This window comes from Perissodus microlepis, chromosome 14 (genome assembly GCF_051167445.1).
Source record: "Perissodus microlepis isolate ML-2025 ecotype Zambia chromosome 14, ASM5116744v1, whole genome shotgun sequence".
Lineage (NCBI taxonomy): Eukaryota > Metazoa > Chordata > Actinopteri > Cichliformes > Cichlidae > Perissodus > Perissodus microlepis.
This window is the reverse complement of record NC_140474.1, coordinates 133,349-153,913: the sequence shown is the minus strand read 5'-3', so window position 1 is coordinate 153,913 and position 20,565 is coordinate 133,349. Positions and strand designations below refer to the sequence as shown.

Sequence of the window (20,565 nt, the reverse complement as noted above, 5' to 3'; positions counted from 1 at the left end):
TGATGGTGATGGTTTATTTCTCAGAAAAACAAATGACAAACAGGTTGACACGGCAGCCTCTTTAACCCCTCCCACTGTATGGCGCGGCCATGTGCCGCTTAAACGAGTGAGTGCTGCATTCAGGTGACCCTGGGACAAACAGAAACTCCCACTTTCAACATTCAAACCATAAAAATAAATCAGATGTAGCGTCACATGACCCACTGCAGTCAGCATGCAGCGTATCCCACAATTCCTCACATTCTATCATGTGACACCAGTGACATCAGCAACAACACTAAGGAGACACATTCACACACCACCTGACCAATCATCAACACGTTAACCAGACGTGGGCGGAGTCACAGAAGCTGGGGCTGGAAATATAATGGTGACTCGGTGTCATCTGGCAAACGGGTAAAAATAACCTGACGGCACTGAGTCCTCGCCAGCGCTTCCACCAATGAGAAAGAAGCCTTCCAGCTGAATGACGTGCAGAGGCATGAAGTCATTCTCCAGCAGAACTTTTCAAAGTAAAACACATGAACTCTGTTCACGATTCCCCAGTGGACGGTCACTGCCATCAAATCTGTGGACCGCCGTGTGCTCACCATGACGACTCACAGGTAAGAGGCAGCGGCGTGTCCACAAACTTCTGGTCTTCTGTGTTTTAAAGTAACAACAGCGCTCAGGTTGACAGCTCAATTTATTCATGCTCCTGCAGGAAGGGGGGGGAGGAGGAGCAGGCAGAGGACACCTCAGCTGCTGAAGGTGGAGAACATCTCAGTCAAAAGAGTCTGTTTGCTCCCCTTCCCTGAGCAGGAGGAGGAGGAGGCAGAGGGCTTGGCGGTACAGTTCTTTGGCGTTCTCCTGCAGGGTCTTCCTGGCATGATGGAAGCGCAGCCCTCCTCTTCCTCGGCTCGTCGGTGTGGGCGGAGCTGGTAGGCGTCTGTAGAGCCTTTGCTTCTGTCAGTGGCACGCCGTTTCTCCTCCTGGTCGAGCTGCTTCTGCAGGATGAAAGCGAGCCGTCTGTCCTCCTCCTCCTGCCTCCTCCTCTCCTGTAGCTCCTGTTCGGCCGCCTCCAGCAAGGAGAAGGAAGAGGAGCCAAGGAAATGGGCAGAGACTCGCTTGGCGTCTGCTGTCGCCTCCTCTGTGGCCTCCAGCTCCGAGCTCTTCCTCTTCACTGATGAACATCCTCCGTCTCTGATTGCCTGACTCCCTGGTTGACGCTTGGCCACCTCCTCGGGTGGGCGGAGCTCAGTCTCAGGCCCATAATAATCCAGCTGAGGTGGTCTTCGTTCTGCCGGTAGCGCTGCCTCTGAAACAAGGATGTTCTCCTGAAACAGGAAGGCTGTTGTAATTTGGTGTTATATAAATAACACTGAATTGAACACAAGTTCAAACTCACCTTGTTGGACACAAGGCTGGAAGCGGAGCTACAGGTGGAGCTGGGCGGAGCCACTCGGGGGCACAGGAACCTGAAACAACAAATAGAGATGTGTGAAGTCATACAGATGGCGTTCCCGACACAGTGAGTCGTTTGTCCACGTTTGAGGAGGCACTTCCTGCTCAGTGATTTTAGTTTGACGTCACATACTTTCAAGATGGCGCTGAAGCGACGGCGGCCTTTTGTCTATTCCAAGTCAAAGCCGCTGGCACTAAATACAAAGGCACAGACCGGCATGCGACACAGCATCCCGGCCAAGCTACAGAGGCCACGAGACTGGAGCAAAGCTGAAAGTGAGGAAAGCGGATCACCGGAGGTGATTTGAACCATCAATCCCGACAGTGACAATGGGCGACGCGAACTCGCTACAGAACACGATTGACAAACTCTCTGCTCTGAACAACCATCCAATCTACCGTGATTACAGCTGCCTATGAGGAAATACACACAGCAAGACTGCAGACACAACACCCCGAGGCCTTCACTATTATATGTGGAGACCCTAACCATGTCACACTGGACTGTTTGTGGTCCCACACGGAGAAACAGGACAACTGGCCTACTGTATGCTAATGTGAGACATGCATACAAAGCCACCCCCTCCCCCCACTAGGGAAGTCAGACCAGTGAGAACAAGCTGTCGCTGAATGTGGACAAAACCAAGGAGATGGTCGTTGACTTCAGGAAGACTCGCTCCACCCACACACCACTCAGCATCCACGGTTCCACAGTAGAGACTGTTAACAGCACCAAGTTCCTGGGAGTACACATCTCAGACGATCTCACCTGCACCCCTAACACCACCTCCATCACCAAAAAGGGCCAGCAGCGCCTTCACTTCCTGAGACGCCTGAAGCGGGCCAGCCTCCCTCCTCCTACCCTCACCATGTTCTACAGAGCTGACGAGCTGCATCCCCATTTGGTTTGGAAACTGCCGGCTACAACGGATTGTCAGAGCAGCTGCCAAGATCATCGGAACATCTCTCCCTCTGCTACAAGACATCTTTCACAAACGCTGCATCAGTAAGGCCTCCTGCATCGTGCGTGACCCCTCACACAGTCTTTTCCCTCCTCCCATCCGGCGGACACTATCGCAGCATCTGGGCCCGATCCTCCAGACTGCGAGACAGCTTTTTCCCACAAGTCATCAGACTCCTGACCTCACTACCAGCTCTCCCACTCCCCCTCACCACACACACCCACTAACTGATTCTACTGCACTCCACATACTGCTGCCTTGGTAAATACAGATGGTGCTCTATGGACAATCCTGCTCATGTTGGTCACTTTAAATCACTCATACTGTAAACTGTAAAGCTGCTACGTTGGTCACTTCAAGGCCACTTTAAATCTGAATTATAAATTGTAAAGTTAGACTGTTATTGATCCTTTTTAGCTTAAGTGTATATTTACTCCTTTTACCTTAGTCTCAAAGTGTATATTTATTTCTTACTCTTCCTATTTTTATTGTTTTTTTGCACTGAATGGAACTGGAGCCTCGCCGCCTCTTCTCTCTATATACTGTACTGTATATAGCAGAGGTGACAATAAAGTTTACTTTGACACACTCCAGGTCATGTGACTCTAACCAGTCTTTCTCAATGACCTTGATCTTTAAAACAGTCGCTTACTTCTCGATGTGCCCCACAGGGGCCGCCTTCTTCTTCTTCAGTGGTGTCACAGCAACATGACCCCTGTCCTCGAGAGGAGGAGGGTTCTGCCGAGGAGGGAAAGAGAGGGTGATAAATTTCCTCAGAGAAAGAATCTACCAACTGATCACTGGTTAACAAGCCGAGACGCTTCAGTTTCTGATTTTTAATCAAATATTGGGGATTTTCTGTGAGGCATCTGTATCTATAAGCCTCTCCCAGTGTGGACCAACCACTGACCAGCTGATCACTGAGCAGTCTGGCCAGCCGCTCGTCTTCGTCCCTCCTCTTCCTCTCATCCCGCAGCAGCTGCTCTTCCTCAGCCAGCAGCCTCTGGATGTACTCCTCACTGGCCTTCCTCTCCTCCTCCTGCAGCTCCCGCTTCTCCTCGGTCAGCTGAGAGAGGACAGACAGAGATTTACCTGAATGACCAAAGTGTGTTCATCAGGAGGTCCGATGCGGACTGACCCTTACACCCATCAGTATCTAATCGGCATCCTCTTTGGGTCAGATGACACACAAACCACAGGCCATCATCACAACAGATCTCGTGCACATTATAAGGAAATTCCAGGACCTTTTCAGACCTTTAGGCCGAGACATCAGAGTGAGACCACAGACGTGTGAAAGTCAGTGACACACACACAGGAGAATATGGATTCTTATTACACAAATGTGTTTAACCCACTGGAGGGTGCTACCGCAGGCTGAGAGCTTCAGTCACAGGTGAGAATAACTACAAATGTGTTATGGCCACGCCCACCAATGGCTGAGCGGTGAGCTTTCACTCAACAACAGCATTTATGGTGAAAGATCGTTTCTTAAGTTGCTAAATTTAATCTTGTTTTTCCTCATTTGAACCAAGATTTGAAGTATTTAAGTTGTATTAGTTTTATCAGTGATTTAGATCATTTATTAGAGATTGTAAAGTAAAAGTACACATTAGCATAAACTCATAAACAAAGGTACACAATGACACACTTTAATAACTTAAATTATTACCAAGGATGAACATTATGAGCAGCCTGTGAATAAGACGTCTGACCACATAAGCTGACACCGCAAAAACACAACAGCAGCAGCGATGATGCTGGCAGGGTTTAACGTGGAGGCGGAGTCTGTTTATACCACCAAGCGTAAAGAGGCAGAGCCTTACTGAGACTGAAGGCAGATATCCTATCACATGTGGAAGCAAACAGGGGTGAATCTAAAGGGGGGCATGGGGTGTATTGCAGCTGCAGCCCTACTCACAGCTGCTACGAAACACATTTAAAAAAATAATTGTAGAAGTAGAACAGTCACAGGGTTTTATCTCCTCGCCATCAAACCTGTAGCCCCTCATCAGCGTCCCCTGCTGCCCTGCACAGCAGCAACGCGCCCACTTCGCCAGCTCTGACCCAGCTCATCAGCAGTAATTATTCGTCTCTTCACTTCCTACAGTTCCCTAAATATTTACTGATCAGCTTTGGCCCACATTAGAGCAGCCTTGACGTCACAATGCCTGTAAATAGCCAGGTGTGCCGCATTAGTGGTTTTACATTCATTTCTATGGAGTCCAAATTAAGTCCCTGGGGTTCTTGTGTAACACTGAGGCTTCTGCACATCCTCACACATCCAGAGCAAAAGACTGTGTGTGTCTTGAACTCACTTTGGTGATCTGGTCCTCATACTCTTGCCTCAGCTCTCCAGGTTCACTAACTCTGCGGAAACACACCAATGCTGCCCACGCGCGCGCGCGCACACACACACACACACACACACACACACACACACACACACACACACAGAGTGGGTTCAACATCACATTGACTTATAAGAAAGCAGCTCTGCATAGTTCACGTTTCAGAGTAATCCTTCTTTTTCTGAGCTTCCGTCAAACATGCTGTTTGCCCCTCACCCTTTACAAAAGCAGTACCTTTTCTGATTGGCTGCCCCTCACAAACTGCAGTTTTGAGCCAAAGACTTGTGTCCGCGTTACCTGAGTGGGGGTCCTCGGCCTCACCCTGCCCGCTGAGGCGACGCTCGCACTGTCGGGGGAAGCAGGTTTGGATCCGCCTCCACAGTGTCTCGTTCACTAGCGTGTTGTTCCTGCTGTGTAACCTAGCCCAGGTGGAAACCCTCTTCCTGCACATGGGACAGCACAGTGTGGCTTTATCCACCGACTCCAGGAAGCACACCTGCACAGGTACACACACAGTCAGGCCTAGTTCTGCCGGAGCGCCCTGAGGAGAAGTCATATGACTGTAATGTGTGAGGTCAGGCTGAAGGTGCTGGCATCCAGCAGACCTTTGACCTCTGACATGAAGATCAGCTCTGGAGGCTAAACGCCATCAGTCCAGTCACTGACTGGCCATTTAATTGGCTGCTGCTGGCCTGTTCAGGTTAGAATGCAGGTGTGTGACTGGTGGAACTGAAGCAGAAGGAGCTGAAGCTCTCACCGGGGCAGTTATAATTCACTTTATTTGAAGCCACGTCTTCAGTCACAGGAAATGAATAAGCCTGATGATGTCATTCAAGGACAAAACAGAAACACACACACAAAAAAGGTCCTGACTACTGCGGCACACGCACGCACACCCCCTAACCTGTCTGTGCACACACCTGCTGGTCGTGCAGGTAACTTAACACACCTGAGCTACACGCACTCATTGTGTGTGCGTGTTACCTTGCAGAAGGTGTGTGTGCAGGGCAGTGTGACGGGCTCCATGAAGATCTCGAGGCAGACGGGACACAGACAGTCTTCTTTGGACAGCGTAGTCTCCTGGCCCCGCCCCCTTACGTCCAAGCCCTCAACCTCTGACGCCGGAGACATCTTCCTCCTCCTCTTAGACGTTACAGCTCAGCAAGGAAGGACCTAAACAAAGAGGAACTCAATGAGACAGGTAGTGCTGTACTTCCTCTCTCCAGGATTGAGCTGTCAAAGGAAACGTACTCGATTACTGCTCAATACTCCCCCCTGTGGCAGCTAGAGCCCGCTGCTGACCTCTGACCCCAAGGTCCGCGAGCCAGTAAACAATCCATTCCTACAACAGCACCTAACGGGGTCAAAGTTCAGCTAGCTCAGGTGTCTGTGTTTCGGAAGTATGCCGTCACGATTACTTGGACTCACCTGAGCAGCCGGGCCGTTTAAAGCTTCCGTTGACGTTAGCTTCGTGTTATGTCCGAACTAGCAGCGGTTCGTTGGCGGATTAAACCGCGGAAAAAACAGCGCCAAACTTCTTTTTTCACCCCGGAAACAAACGGGGCTTATGGGAAACTGCCACGCTTTACCTGAGACCAACGGCTGCACGAAGACTGTCTGAGTTTGCCGGAGTTTAACCGACTTTACTGCAGCTAACCGGCTAGCACTGAACACCCGCGTGAACAGGCTGTTGGCACAATGCGCATGCGCTTTGGACCAAAACAATTTTCCCTCCCTCTCTCTCGTCGCTCTCGTGTTCTTCTTCTTCGTGGATTAACCCAATTCTCACGGAGCGCCCCCTGCTGTTCACAGCTCTACAAGCTCAGCGGTTTACTGTAAATAACGTACACAAACCAGAGATACCGCAGCAAACCCATAATAGAATAGCCTTTTTTGTCATTGTACATGTATTTCAAGTGTGGGTGCTCCACACAGACTGTGCATGGAATAAAAATATAATAAGTAAGACATCAGTAATAAATTACAGACAAGAGGAGTGTTTGTTTACAGTTTGAATGGCCCAGGTGAATAAGCTGTTTGTGAGTCTGCAGGTGTGGGACCTGACTGACCTGAGTGCCGTCAGGTGGTGAGCAGGGTGCGAGGGGTCAGCTGTGATGGACCTGGCGATGGTTCCAAGGGGTGTCAGAGGGCAGCCATCAATTGTTTTGGGCAGTCTTTAGTACTAAAACCACACACGTAGTAGTTAATGTATGATACTTAAGATGTTAAGTAGTAAATCTACTCCCGCCACTGCTGTAAAGACGAGTTGCTGAAATGCAGGAGCCAGTCAGGCTTTCTGTCTGGGTCTATGGCTGGTTAATGAGCTCGGAGTGGAAGATTGCTGCCACTCCTCCTCAGCCTGTGTTTCGAGGATTCTGACAGTTAGAATGACTCAGGGGTGTTGATTAAATGACTCAAACATGGCCATCCTGCCCTCTGTAAGGCAGAATATTTTTTTTACTCCTTCATCATTGAATCGGTGCTTACTTTCTCTGTTACCACCTGGTAGTGATGGCTCGCTTGAAGCTGACGCTCCGGTGCGTGTGTCAAAAAAAATCAACACACTGCTTCAGAAGCACTGTGTCGAAGCTTGATTCGTTTGGCCAGAGTCACGTGATCAGTGACGTCCGAAGCTTCATTTAGAGCGTGACTGCTTCGGTGTCTGATTCAATGGTTTATAAGGAAGCGAATCATTCGCGGGATTTGTGGAGTGTTTTGATGGTGACAGATAGCGAACCACTGATATTTCCACTGAGAGATTTGGAGCCAGCGAGGAAGAGAGGAGTTTCTGTTGTGTGGGAGTATTTTGAGTAGATTTTGGTCAGTCGGGTGGGTTTTCCAGCTTTGTGTTCTGGCTGTTTGCTTTTGTTTTGTGCGTGTTTATTTTATCTGAAAACGGGAAAAACTCAAAATGTCAAAAATCTGTTTTTCATAATATAAATATCATCAAATAACTTTAGAAAAACTTCCATTTGACTCGTTACATTTAATATTAAAATATATATATTTTATTTTTCAATTAATCTTAAAATGTTAGTCTGCCAAATGTGCAGCAATTTAATGTATTTATTCTCTTTAGCTGATAGTTTGTGGGGCCCAGGTAGACTGTATAACTGCATCTCTACCAGTTTCTCTGCACTCCAGCCTCCTCTGTTCCATGTGAGGGGATTTTCCTTAATGCAGAAGAAATGATCTCCACGAAAAGGAACAGGTTCGGCCATCGCACAGTGGAACGAATTTTCTTCTTAAATAAAAATGAAAAAGGGCTACCTTAAATGCATCATGTTTTTAATTTGCAAGTTCATAAGCATTTTCCATTTCACAATCAATTCTACCCCCAGGTCAGAAATATGTATAGGAAAATTTCCCTAATATAATATTATTGATAAATACACCCATCTTGCGATTAATTTCATAAGTGCATGGAGGCAGGACCTCACAGCAGAAGCATACTCCATAATGTGTTGTACATTATTATATGTATATTATATGTAACGTGGTATTTTTCAATTATTGTATTTACCAACATCAAGAAGTGAAAAGCAAAGAAAGACCTCACAATGGTGCACGTTTAAACAAGGAAAATTTGCTGGTCATAATTATGTATTAAACAAATAAACCACATTTTTTTAACCCCCCAAAATACACGTTCAAAGCAACACAACGGCGGCCCAATATCAGACAGAACTCCACTCTGTAGAGTGGGCAATCATAATGAAGCAGTTGGTTTTATTTTGTGGATTCAAGCTGCTCTTCATATTTTTGGCCACCAGATGTCACCAGAGAGGACTGTGTTGAAAAGCTTCGAGTAATGAAGCGTTTTTCAATACAAGCTTCAGAAAGCTTCATTTGGCCATCACTACCACCTGGTAAGCTGCTGTCTCTGCCAAGGACCAAAGCAGAGTGAAGCGTGTTAGCCGCTCCTCCGAGAAGATGATTGGCTGCAATCCCTACAACACCTGAACAGGAAACTGAGGCTACAGTTCCCAGACTCACCAAAATTGGACCACAAAATGAAAAAATGTTTTCCGATCTGATCATGATTTCTGCAGCAAAATTTAAATGTTTGGTGCAAAGATGAAAGCATGGATCCACCCTGCCTGCACCAGTGCTCAGACTGCTGCTGATGTGATGGTGCAGGGCAGATTTTCAGTACCAGCTGAACATCGTTTAACTCCACAGCCTACCCGAGTGTTATTGCTGACCACGTCTGTGGGTTTATGACCACAGTATACCATTTTCTGATGCTGCTTTCAGCACGATCACACAGCTCATCTCAAACTGGTTTTTTGAATATGAGTGAGGTCAGTGCACTCAGCCTCCACAGCCACAGTCCTGTGAATGTTCAGCACTCTAACAGGTTCTAAATGCAGTCTCCATAGCACATGTTCTTCTTCTATTTCATCTTCAGATATGTTGAAATGTAGGTACTAACTGCTGCAGAGACATGTCCACACTGTCTCCCCTTTATTTGTTTTCAGCGTCTGCATCCTGTCAGCTGATCATTACCTATAAACATTAAATCAAAAGGTCAAATCTGAGCTTCATCATTTGTTTCTCACTACTGAGCTTGATCTACTAATGAAAATGAAAGCTAGATAAATGTCTGATTAAAGCTGGTCTCTCTTCTGATGTTTGTAGATCAACATCACGTTCATGGATTTAAATGGGAGCTCCGCTCTTTACTTACCTGTTGCTATGGAGAATCGTTGCATAAGAGCTGCACTGATATTAATCGCGTATGTGCTTAATATCCGCACAGCTGTCTGATTTGAACCTACTTCCTGGATGAAGACTCTGCTCATACACTCAATGTGACTTTAACTAATCACATGTCATTTTTAGCTTTAGCTACATAAGTCTGCACGTTGAATTTAATGGACAAAATGTATTTGATTGGTAAACATTACCTTTGACACATTGCAGCTGCATTTTAATCTGAATTATTACTTCACGTTCATCGAGGGCAGAAAAATCATTTTGAAGCTGGAGCAGCACCTCCAATAAAAGCTCGTCAGTCAAAGGAGGAGGAGTTTTATTCTACACACTGAAACACAGCAAAGTCATTTTTTCACAGATGAAACAGAAACTAAATGTTTATTAGAGCTGCTTTCATCTGATTCCTCTTCTGTCACTGACTGAGGTCAAGGTCTGTTTGTCAAGGTCAGCTGAACTTAAATCACCACGACCAGGTGAGACGCCAGGTGAGAGTCAAAGTCCATTTAGAAGAGTTGTCATTTTACCTGCTAAGGCTGGAGATGCTGTCAGGGCCCAGCTACTCTTTAACTTTGTTTTAGATTTCAACCCGAGACATGCGGGGGCGTCAGGTGGTTTTGCAGCAGAGATCAAACATTTTCTGTGTCGCTGACTTTAACAGGGGATAAAAAAACAGAAACCCCAAAGGAACAAACCTGCCAATCAATGCCGGCTTCAAGAGGTGGGTGGACACACTCCCCAAACACAATTTGATGTTGATGTGCCGGACACAGTCGCGGGGGGTGGCGTCAGCGGGAATTGTCTGGGTTTTCCCGCTGGCCTGTTTCTGTGTCACTGTGCCGTGAATTCGTGCGTCCATGGGAACGCGTCCGCCTGCTTCCTGTGCTTGCTGGCAGAATCGAGCGAGTCGTGCTCGCTGTCTCCACAGCGGTGTTTCTTGAGCTGGCGTGAGTCGGAGAAGCCCCGCCCACAGCGTTCGCACGAGTACAGCTTGACACCGGTGTGGATCTGCATGTGAGACTTCAGCTGGTTGGACTGGCGGAACTTCCGGCCACACACAGCGCACTCGTACGGCTTCTCGCCGGTGTGCACCAGCAGGTGGCGGTGGTAGTTCTGAGGCGTCCTGAACTCTTTGCCGCAGTGCTCGCAGCGGTGAGGTTTGACACCTGTGTGCAGAAGCTCGTGCTGCTTCAGCTGCGATGCCAGCAGGAAGCCTTTGTGACAGACAGCGCAGACGTGCGGCCGGTCGCCGCTGTGCTGCCTCAGGTGGTACAGGTACAGGTGACGCAGGTGGAAGGCTTTCCCACATGTGTCGCAGGTGAACTCTTTGTTTTGGGCGTGGCTCTTCTCGTGCGTGCGCAGCGAGCTGCTGCTGCTGAAGCTCTTTGGACAGACTTTACAGCTGAACGGTTTGACTCCGGTGGACCGCCGCCTGCCCGCCTCCCCGCCGGACTTTCCCCGATCGCCACCGCTGCCGTGAACCAGCTGCTGGTGCTTCTGCAGCTGGCAGTTGTAGAAGAACGTCTTTCCGCACAGGTCGCACATGAACGGCTTTGCCATGCCGTGAACAAGCATGTGAGTCTTCAGAGCCCAGGTCCCCGTGAAGCCTTCGCCACACTGATCACACCTGAGGAAGGAAGGACAGGTGAGGAAGGGTCAGAGGTTAAAGAAGACGCAACTCACAGAAATCAACACGATCTTGATGTTTTGAGTGATCAGCACACAACACAAAAACAGTGTTCACCGAGTGCTCAGGGCCGTCTGTAGTGCTGTAGGGTTTTTACTGTGCAGTGTTAATCACTGCGAAGTTGCCCCATATAAATAAACCTGAATTGAACCGAATGAACGGAACAGGAAAGCTGACGCTGGTATTTCTCGCGTCTGCCTGCAGCGCCGTGCCGCGCTCTGTTGGTGGTTCACTGGTGGATGTCAGCAAACAACCCCGCCTCTGCTTCATGTTTGACGTTACATTGAAGCACTCATAAAATCCACGATCACCTTATTTAATCAGTTCACCTGCAGTCGCATAAGTCTAGTCTTCCTGCTAAGGACCGCGCCGATGCTGTTCACCTGTACACCTCACTCAGGTACGTTAAGAGACACAGGCGAGCGTTTCGCCCGAGGGTCAGAGTGCGCCCTGGAGCAGCGCGTGTATGTGACCCTTGATCGTTCAGGTGTGTTTTTTTGTCAGATGTTGTGTGTTGAGCCAATAAAAAACAGAGATTTCTGTCAAATACCGAAACAGACTCGCTGAGACCCAGAAAATACACGTTATCGTTCGGGGCCTCGTACCTGAAGGGCTTCTCCCCGCTGTGTAGCCTCAGGTGTCTCTGGAAGTTGTATTTGAGGCCGAAGCTCAGGCCACAGGTGGGACAAGTAAAGGGTTTCTCTCCCGAGTGGACCACACGGTGCTGCAGCAGCCCCATCCGGCACTTGAATGCCTTGTCGCACTCGTCGCACTTGTACGGGCGTTCCTCGGAGTGCGACCTTTTGTGCACGCGCAGGTTGCTGGCGGTGGAGAAGCTCTTGGCGCAGGTCTGGCAGGAGTATGGCCGTGCCCCGGTGTGCACGGTCTGGTGCTCCCGCAGGCTCTTCTTGCGCGTAAAGCTCTTTCCGCAGACGTCGCACATGAAGGGCTTGACTTTGGCGTGCGACACCTCGTGGTATCGCAGTGCCCCACTGGAGGTAAAGGTGCGGTCACATGCGTAGCACTTGAGTGGCGTTTTCTCAAGCCGGTGACAGGCCTGGTGCGCTCGAAGCTGACGTGGCAGCCTGAACTTCCTGTCGCATTGATCACAGCGCAGCAGCTTGTCTGGGTCGCTCTCCTGCGCCTCGCGGAGACGGTGGGCGAGCAGGTGGCGCTGCAGCGTCTGCGCTTTGTAGAAACCTTTGTCGCAGGAGCTGCAGGGGAACGGCTTCAGGTGGCACGCGGCGTGCTTCAGCAGCTGGTGCTTCTGATGGAAGCCTTTGTCACACAGCTCGCAGAAAAACCTCTTCTCCTTGTACAGCTCCCTCCTCCGCCTCCTCTCCTGCTCCTTCTGCTGCTCCTCGCTCACACCTGAACAGTAAGACAGACAGGAAGTCAGAGACGCTGCTGCAGGTTTGACAAACAGAAGCGACTGATTAATGGACCATCAGCTGTTCGGAAGGACGACATCATCAAGATCCTCACGTACTAGGTCTTGAATAATCAGGCCCCATCTCATCTTAATGTAGCGTATCACGCCATTAGAGCACGTCGCTCTCACACCACAGGCTTACCTGTGGATCGTACAGTATTTAAAAGTAGATGGGAGGCAGAGCTCTCACCTGTCGGACCCCCGGGCACCTGCTGATCATCATGTTTCTGTCCTGCAGGTTCAGACTTCGTCTCTGCTGCCTGGAAAACGCGATGGTATTATCGGTCACCACATACAGAACCATCAACCAGTCAATCAACCAGTTTGAAGCAGCTGTCGTCACTCACAGCGTCACACTGCTCTTCGTGGGTTTCATCACCTGGAAGCTCAGCGGCCGGCTGATCCTCACAGTCAGGAAGTGATGTCACATCTGCGGGCTGGATCATATCACGTGACACCTGAGGATCTGCAGAGAAATGCGTCATGTCCAAAACACTCACAGCACCATTCTGCGGTGCGGTCAGATTGCTTTGGCCTGTGACTGGTGCGTGCACCGGCGGGCTGAGGATGACCACAGCCACAGCAGCAGTGGCAGCAGCTGATTGGACATCCAGAGACAGGGTGGGTGCATCTGCAGGAGAAACCAAATGAGTTTCCTGTGAGACTTTAACCCAGGCTTTTGAGCTGAATGACTGTTCGACCTTTGACCCTGGGTCTCACCTGCCGGGGTGAACTTCACCGACGGTTTGGCCATCCTCGAAGCGCCGGGTGTGTTTTCGAGGCAACTCAGTTCTGCCCTGAGAGCTTCATTTTCCGCCTCTACGCTTGCATACAGCTCCCTGAAGACTCTGCAGATTTTACGGACTGCCTCTCTGGCCACGCCCCCCAGCACGGTGGACAGGTGAGCCTGCAGCACAGACGCATGGGTGACATGATAGATGCACAGGTGGAACAGGTAAAACATCTGATCTGAGGACCCGAGCTTAACTGATTTCTGATTACACAACCTGTAGACAGGCCCCGCCCACATCCACCTGAGGAGTTCACCCTCATGTCACAACATGCTGACTCTCTCGGAGACTGACCGATGCTCACAGTGAGTGTTCTCCGTGACATGCAGCATGTTTTCAGTGCGAATGCCTGACTGACTGTCGGCCTGTGGCACGAACACCGACAGTGCTGAGACAAACACCGAAACCATCCAGCCTGACTTGGAACCGCTTCACCGAGGACGCCGTTTCCACAGCTCTTCACAATCACCTGCACGCTCACAGTCATGTGACGATGTCATTCACAGATTTTCTCTGCTTTTATTTATCTTTTTATTCCGTGGACAGTTGGTGCATGCACAATGACAACAAAAGGCATTTCCAGGCCTTCCTAAACACAGGTTCCCCCCAAAGCTGTGTGCTGAGCCCAGTGACTGCAGCCCCAGCTGTTTACAGATGGCACGGTGATGCTTGGCCTCATTTCTAATGAGGGTGGTTAGCGAGGCTGCACCTTTAAGGCTTAGGTGCTGCTGTTTTCTCCTCTGTTGATGCTGGTTAACCTTAAGCTTCTGTTTAGGTTAAGTAGAGGATGATGACGTCATACCACCCGCGGCAGGTGAAGATGAGGCTGCGAACAGATCCGTTTACGTACAGCCTAAACTTTGGTCATGTGAGCAGTTACCGCTACACCATGCGCGCGCACCACACTTCTGGACAAACCTGAAGGCATGCGCACTTCAGAGCTGCATATACCTGGGTCGAAGCTCGAACACCTGCCTCCAGGCGTCTCCTGCGTGTCAGTGGGCGGGGCCAATACGTGTTTTTTACCTTTCATCCCTTATTTTCTGTAGCATGTTTTTAACGCGAAACCGGAAGTGACGGCGGATTTTGCTCTCACATAATCTTCACCTGAGCTCCTCACCTGGCCGTGCTCCGCTCGCGCGCCCTCCCTTCCCAACTCGTGCACAGCGCTCCCCACGGCTACCTCCATGATCAGCTCCACCTGCGAAGAGAACGTGCTCAGGGCTGCCATGTTGTCTTTGTCCCGTGCCGGTCCGCGCGCACACGTTTTCGGAGGACGAACCGACCGAGGAGGGTTCGGGTCAGCCGGCCCGGGTCAGAGGTCAGACGAATACACTCTCCGCGGGATGATTCCCCGCGCTCTTTGCAGCCAACATGGCGGTCTGACGCGATGGTTACTTCCGGGTCAGAAGGCGAATCTCTCTTCTTCTCCTTCTTCGTGGTAGGACCGCCACCTGCTGGAGGAAAGGTGAAGCGCTCAACAAATTAACTGAGCGTGCGCACCAAGAGCGTCTGCGGAGACGTCACCAGAAAAATGAAAAAATTAGAAAAAAAATCATATCCAATTCATCCTAACATAAGAGGTACATTTTAAAACGTCAGATGGAATTTATCCAAAAAACGATGTTATCATACTGAAATGTATTTATGAACATCAGTCCAACAATGATTAAAGAAACATGTCCACAAGGTTGAGCCTGAAAGATTATAAAGAAGAAAAAACTGTTACAGTGTAACAAAGGTCAACACAAAGTGCGAAGAGAAAAAGTCCTTTACTGTATGTCAAAAGAAGAAAAGTAGAATAAAAAAGAGCAGTCGGGAGTTTTTCATTCAGCCATCTTTTCATACACAGTTAAGCTTCACAGCATCTACATTTATGGATAAAAAGATATCCCTCATAACAGCACTGTCCTGAAAACAGAATGCAGATTTTATTATCAAGAACTATCCCGACGATTGAGTCGCCCTGGACTGCATGCAGCTCCACGTGCCGTTCCAAAAAGCTTGAACCCATTCACAGCTTTCAGTGTCGTTTTCACAGAATACACACGTATTCAGATTAAATTTCAATCTTATAAAAATCGTATTTATTATTTTGATGTTTACTTTTTTTACTTTAGGTGAAAGGGGAAGAGAAATATATTTTCTTTGTATAACCCTAATCTTCTCATTCTTAAATTCTTTAAGAATATAACTGGGTTAGGACAAAATAGCTCTGATCGCCTTGTTTGTGTCACAAAAGTCAATTCCTGCTCTGCGGTGCTGTGTCAGTCCAGAGGAGACCTTAGAGAGCATAATATCTTCTTTATCTTTGATCTCAAAGGGACACTTTTATCGTTCCGTCAGCGTATCTGATGTTGAACTTCTTACAGGTAACAAGTCACATCCTCCTCATCTGTAAAATGGGCTACAAGCCAAATCCCTTTGGATCTCCATTCATCCACAGATTATTTACCCAGTCGATGTACCTGTTGTTGTACTGTGAAGAGTAAAGTTATGTTTGTATATTCATTTCCATTAAAGAGGCACCTGCTTATGGAAATCTGAGAGTTTAACTGGTAATGAGCTGCAGTCTAAATCACAGTGAAGCGAAATGAGTGAATGTGGCAAATGCTGAAAAACAAAACCTGTCTCCCAATTGGTCAGTCCAAAATGTGACATCCTGATGTGTCGCTCAAACCCTGAATGTTTAATGAGCCGAACAACATTTTTAAGTTTAACATAGGAGTTAAGTACCGAAAAACTTAGGACTAGCTCAGTGACAGGTGACGTTTAATAGAGCTCTATTGGCCCAGTAATAATTTTTTTAAGCAAAATTGTTCATCTGTCATCACCTCAGATCGTCTCCAACCGTTTCCCAGCCCGCCTCGCTTGTTCAGTGTGAGGCCACAGCCTCCTCCCAGTCCTCCCACAGCAGCACGTCTGCAAAGTGGAACCTGCCGCTCTTACCGACCGCTGAGTCGACGCTAAATCTCTTCTTTCACATGTCTCCAGAATAATGATATGTTTCTGTGCACCACATCCATAGCTTCCTCCGTCTTTGCCCCCATATCAGGTGCGATTTTGGAAAGTATTCAAAGGAAGAGGTTATCAAATGAAAAATGAGAAAGGGAGATTAAGAAAGTAGGCAGGAGTACTAAGAGGCTAGGTGTGCAGATAAGAGAGATTTCAAAGGAGAACTAAAAGGCTTAAAGTGAGCTGTATGTGAGGTTGGACACCAACGAGATGAGAACTTGTATCGATTGGCAGAGACAGAGCTGACAGGATGTGGAGAATGGATGAGTTCAGGCAGGAGGGAAGAAGAAGACCTCAGAGAGGGTTCATGGATGTAGTGAAAGAGAACATGCAGAGGGTTGGTGAGAAAGATGAGGAGAATCCATTGTGGCAACCTGTAAAGGGAGCAGCTGAGAGAAAAAGAGGCAGCACTTTAATTCCTGGACTTGATTTAATAATCACCTTTTTATTGCTGATGCTGTATTTTTTCTTATTTGCATTTACGGTGAGCTGGTGTTGTGGTGCTGGAACCAGGCGACCTCCCCAACAGAGTAATAAAATTCTGCTGGATTCCAGAGGGAGATATATTTCTGTCTGTAACACGCTGGGCGTATTCTTGCTAAGTTTATTTAAAATCAGAATCACAGTTTAAGAGAAATCTTATGTCTGAAAATAGACAGTCACTAATGTTTTACTCAGCATTCTGTGCTTTGACCCAGTAAAACCATGAATCTGAATCCACAGTGCTAAACTATTTGACTCCAGTTTAATGATAAAAATGGCAAAAGTGTGTTCATTAAAAATCTGATTTATTTTCATCACAGTGTCACAACAGTCAATAAAAATAAACACAGACTCTGAACTCGTTCACCTGGACCCTGATCCAGGAAGCGGCTTCAGCAAACTCTGAACTTCCTGTTCCAGAAGATTCGAGCTGGTCCAATCAGCTCTGAGTATGTTCAGCCTGACAGACCACGGCAAAGAGTCAACAAAGAGCACTCTGTCATCGTCACAGACTGAATAAAGTTTGATTTAGATCAGCTGACCTTAAATCCAACGATCGGAGCCAGTTTGCCCACAGCATCTGTTATAGAGCTGTCTGCATGCCGCTCAGACACGGTTCAAACATTTCAGGAGGAGACGTTTAAATCGGGAACACAGTTCCAAAACAGAGCCGAACCTCGGTCTGATCCGCTCTGAATCCGTGCTCCTGATCCAATTTGGATCCATCCTGCAGAGTGAGTGCTGTGGACTCCCTGCTGGTCAGTTAAATGGTTGGGCTGCAGGACTCAGGGCGGAGTCAGAGAGAACACCTGCCAGTGAAAAGGTGAAGTTCACAGAGTCTGTTGCCACAGTAACGGAGTTTAACTGTCTTTCAGGAGTTTTAACTGAAGCTGCTTTCTGGAGCAGGACCCTGATTCAGTGCCAGCACTCCGCTCAGTCACAGAGACACCTGCCCACAGGTGAAGTACACGAATGAGAGTGAAACAGCGCCATCATGTGGACAAAACGAGTCTTCACTGACCTGATCTTTATGTGACTGACCTTTACATCATCATCCTGAGCCTTAAGCCAGGTGTCGTTTGAAGAATAAAATATTTTAGTTTTTCGTGTTGCATGGACGAGTCATGTGACACTCTCAGGTCATGTGACTGTTCCCTCAGTGCAGTGGTCAACATGACATTACATGTATGTAATTACCTTACATACAGTACCGTCATCTTTCAGTGATACAGTAATGATGTACTGATTACATGTTGGTCCCTCTCTCTGACCGGCTGCTACGGCTGCTCACACTCTGGCACAGAGGAAAGGAGGAAGACAAACTGAGCAAGCTCAGGAAGTCTTTGTGGGAATGGACATCATCATCATCATCACGTTGTTACCTGGCTGCACAGCTGCGTTCAGCATCATGGGATCGCAGTAGAATCTGTCCTGCACTCTGCTGTGGTTCTGCTGTGTAACGTTCAGTGACAGCGAGCGCGGTGGGAACAGATACAGTGATTTAAACATTTCTCTGACAGTCTGAGGGAACGATCAATCGTATGTTTCACAGACACCGATCCTGTTCATTGATTAATCTTAAAATTTCTCAGGACAAGTTAATAAAGTTTTATTTTAATATCGACTTTTACAAACTGAAGTGCACTTGGTTGATTACAGGAACAAAAAGCATCAAATCGTTAACAAGGACGCTATAGATGACATGATCACACTCTGTATTGATCACAGCGAGTGTGAGAGTTTGTGTGCATATCCAAATATGAAATCTCCCCATGGCTTCGAGAACAGCTGCGGACAAGATGGTCAACCTCTGTGGCAGACAGGAAGTCACGTGACCTCAGAATTGGAAGACACGTGCGGTCGTTTACACGTGGCCGAGTAGGCGGGGCGTGCACGACGAGGAGGAACGGGCCCTCATAATTCCTGTCAAACTTTGATGTTTGTAGAATCAGCTGAGGTGGAGACGTCACATGACTCGATTATAACCCCGGCTGAGATGCTCCTCTGTTACACAAGAGCGAGGTTGCTGTGACTTCAAATGCCGGGTGCTGCTGATGTCACATGATTTCCTGTCCTCCATCTTGTCTGTAGTCAGATGCCACGTGGCTTGAGGCTGATTTACATTTATCTGATATCCCATAATGCTTTGCTTCAGTGCTTTGATTTGACATCATGATAATCAATCAGCTCATTCACCAATGATCAATAAACTGCATTCATCAAGTGAAAGCTTTCTGCAGACCGTCATCATCATCTACTGCCCCCAAAGAAGTGACCTTTGACCCTGACAAAGCTGTCTCTCCCTGTTGTTGATGACAGTCGGGGCAGCTGATGAGAGCAGACGAACAAACAACCTGTCAAAATATTCTCTTTTCAAAATAGCTTTTCTCATCTGAATAAAAGTGTTTTCCATATAAAACATGGTCACGTCCTGACAATTCTTTCACACACAGATGAGCAAGCCTTTAATTTTTTAAATATAAAAACACGATTAAGCAACATTTTCAGCCTTTTTGTTACATACTTTATAAATGACTTTTTTCTGCTACACAACTGTCAGACTTAAAAAAAACCATCAGTCTTTTACAGATAGAAAAATAACGAGTAGAAAGACGACAGAAAGCTCTGCTACACCCGAATGACCACGCCCTTCTAGACTCTGATTGGATGGAAGGAGAACACCCGCATGAGTGTGTGTGTGAGAGTTTGTGTGTGTGTGTGTGTGGGGGGCTGCTTATCAGGTAACCTCAGGGGCAACTTCCTGCTTAACCCATGCAAGGAAACAGATTGGCTAATCAATATCTAGATCACTGGGAAACCACACCCCTTTTCTCTGTGAAGACGCTGATTTGGACAGTGCCTTTTCCTGGAGGTGAAACTTCCTTCCTAGAGGGCTCTGTGTGAACATTACTGCCCTCTGCACAGATTGACCGATTTCTCTGATTATTCTTCTGATGGTGAACGGACCTGGACACATCAGGACATCTGCAGCTTTACTGTGGTATGTTCTTTCTTTAAATGACAAACATACCACAAGGAGGAGCAGGTCCACCTGTTAGTTTTTGTATATAACTGAAGAACGTTTGCTCTTTCATGACTATTAGATTCAGTATAACTTGAATTCATGTAAAAACGTAAGATGCTCAGAAGGGAAGAAGGAAGTTTAGTCAGATGACTTTCAGCAGTGGCTCTGCTCTTGCTCTCGTGAAACAAGGAAGGAAAAGCATCTTTCATCACATCCAAGCATTCAGTGCACGGTGGAACCTCATCATGATCATCATTGCTGTGTTTCTCCATTTTACACAACACTGTTCTGGGTGTTCCATGGCGCGAGTATTTGTCTTTCAGATGGCGGTGTCCCAGAACACGGTGGCAGCATGGCCAGCGGCAGTGGGCGAGGCCGAGTATGGCGGTGGCTGCTTCCTCTTCCAGCTGGGCAAGATGGGCATACTGTCCTGTTTGCACAGATTCTTATCTGGCCGCTGACGAGCTTTGATCTCTCGACATAAAACTCTCTTTTTCTCAATCATCTCCATCATGGTGGCGTCGCCACATAGCCATGGCATCTGGACACAAAGAACAGCTCCACATCAACAGACCCATACCTCCCTTCTCACTGCAAACTACACTGAGACACACAACGTTACTGTGATGTTTCACACAACTGCTGGCTGTGGACGCCCTG

General features: G+C 47.9%; 3 protein-coding genes across 6 annotated transcripts in view; all 3 read right to left on the bottom strand.

Moving 5' to 3' along the window:
• Positions 1 to 6,479, bottom strand: rnf168 (ring finger protein 168). The gene is made up of 8 exons (XM_084950972.1): positions 6,185 to 6,479; positions 5,741 to 5,929; positions 5,054 to 5,252; positions 4,724 to 4,794; positions 3,316 to 3,471; positions 3,058 to 3,143; positions 1,388 to 1,457; positions 1 to 1,316 (listed from the first exon to the last, which is right to left on the bottom strand). The coding sequence occupies exons 2-8, from the start codon at positions 5,885 to 5,887 to the stop codon at positions 738 to 740; spliced, it is 1,308 nt and encodes a 435-aa protein (XP_084807098.1). The 5' UTR covers positions 5,888 to 5,929; positions 6,185 to 6,479; the 3' UTR covers positions 1 to 737.
• Positions 6,480 to 9,774: 3,295 nt separating this feature from the next.
• On the bottom strand, positions 9,775 to 16,844 carry LOC146372725 (uncharacterized). 2 transcript variants are annotated; one of them, XM_084950402.1, is made up of 6 exons: positions 14,503 to 16,844; positions 13,312 to 13,498; positions 12,939 to 13,222; positions 12,782 to 12,851; positions 11,765 to 12,530; positions 9,775 to 11,099 (listed from the first exon to the last, which is right to left on the bottom strand). In XM_084950402.1, the coding sequence occupies exons 1-6, from the start codon at positions 14,611 to 14,613 to the stop codon at positions 10,304 to 10,306; spliced, it is 2,214 nt and encodes a 737-aa protein (XP_084806528.1). In that variant the 5' UTR covers positions 14,614 to 16,844; the 3' UTR covers positions 9,775 to 10,303. The 2 variants fall into 2 exon arrangements, with proteins under 2 accessions (XP_084806528.1, XP_084806527.1); XM_084950401.1 differs by lacking the exon at positions 14,503 to 16,844 and having other exon boundaries at positions 13,312 to 14,325.
• A 324-nt stretch (positions 16,845 to 17,168) lies between these two features.
• nyap2a (neuronal tyrosine-phosphorylated phosphoinositide-3-kinase adaptor 2a) overlaps positions 17,169 to 20,565 on the bottom strand; it is a 54,338-nt gene continuing 50,941 nt past the window's right edge. For all 3 annotated transcript variants that reach the window (XM_084950405.1, XM_084950404.1, XM_084950403.1), the window contains one exon: positions 17,169 to 20,446. In XM_084950405.1, coding sequence (XP_084806531.1) covers positions 20,225 to 20,446 — 222 coding nt within the window. In that variant the 3' untranslated portion in view covers positions 17,169 to 20,224. The remainder of the gene's footprint in view (positions 20,447 to 20,565) is intronic.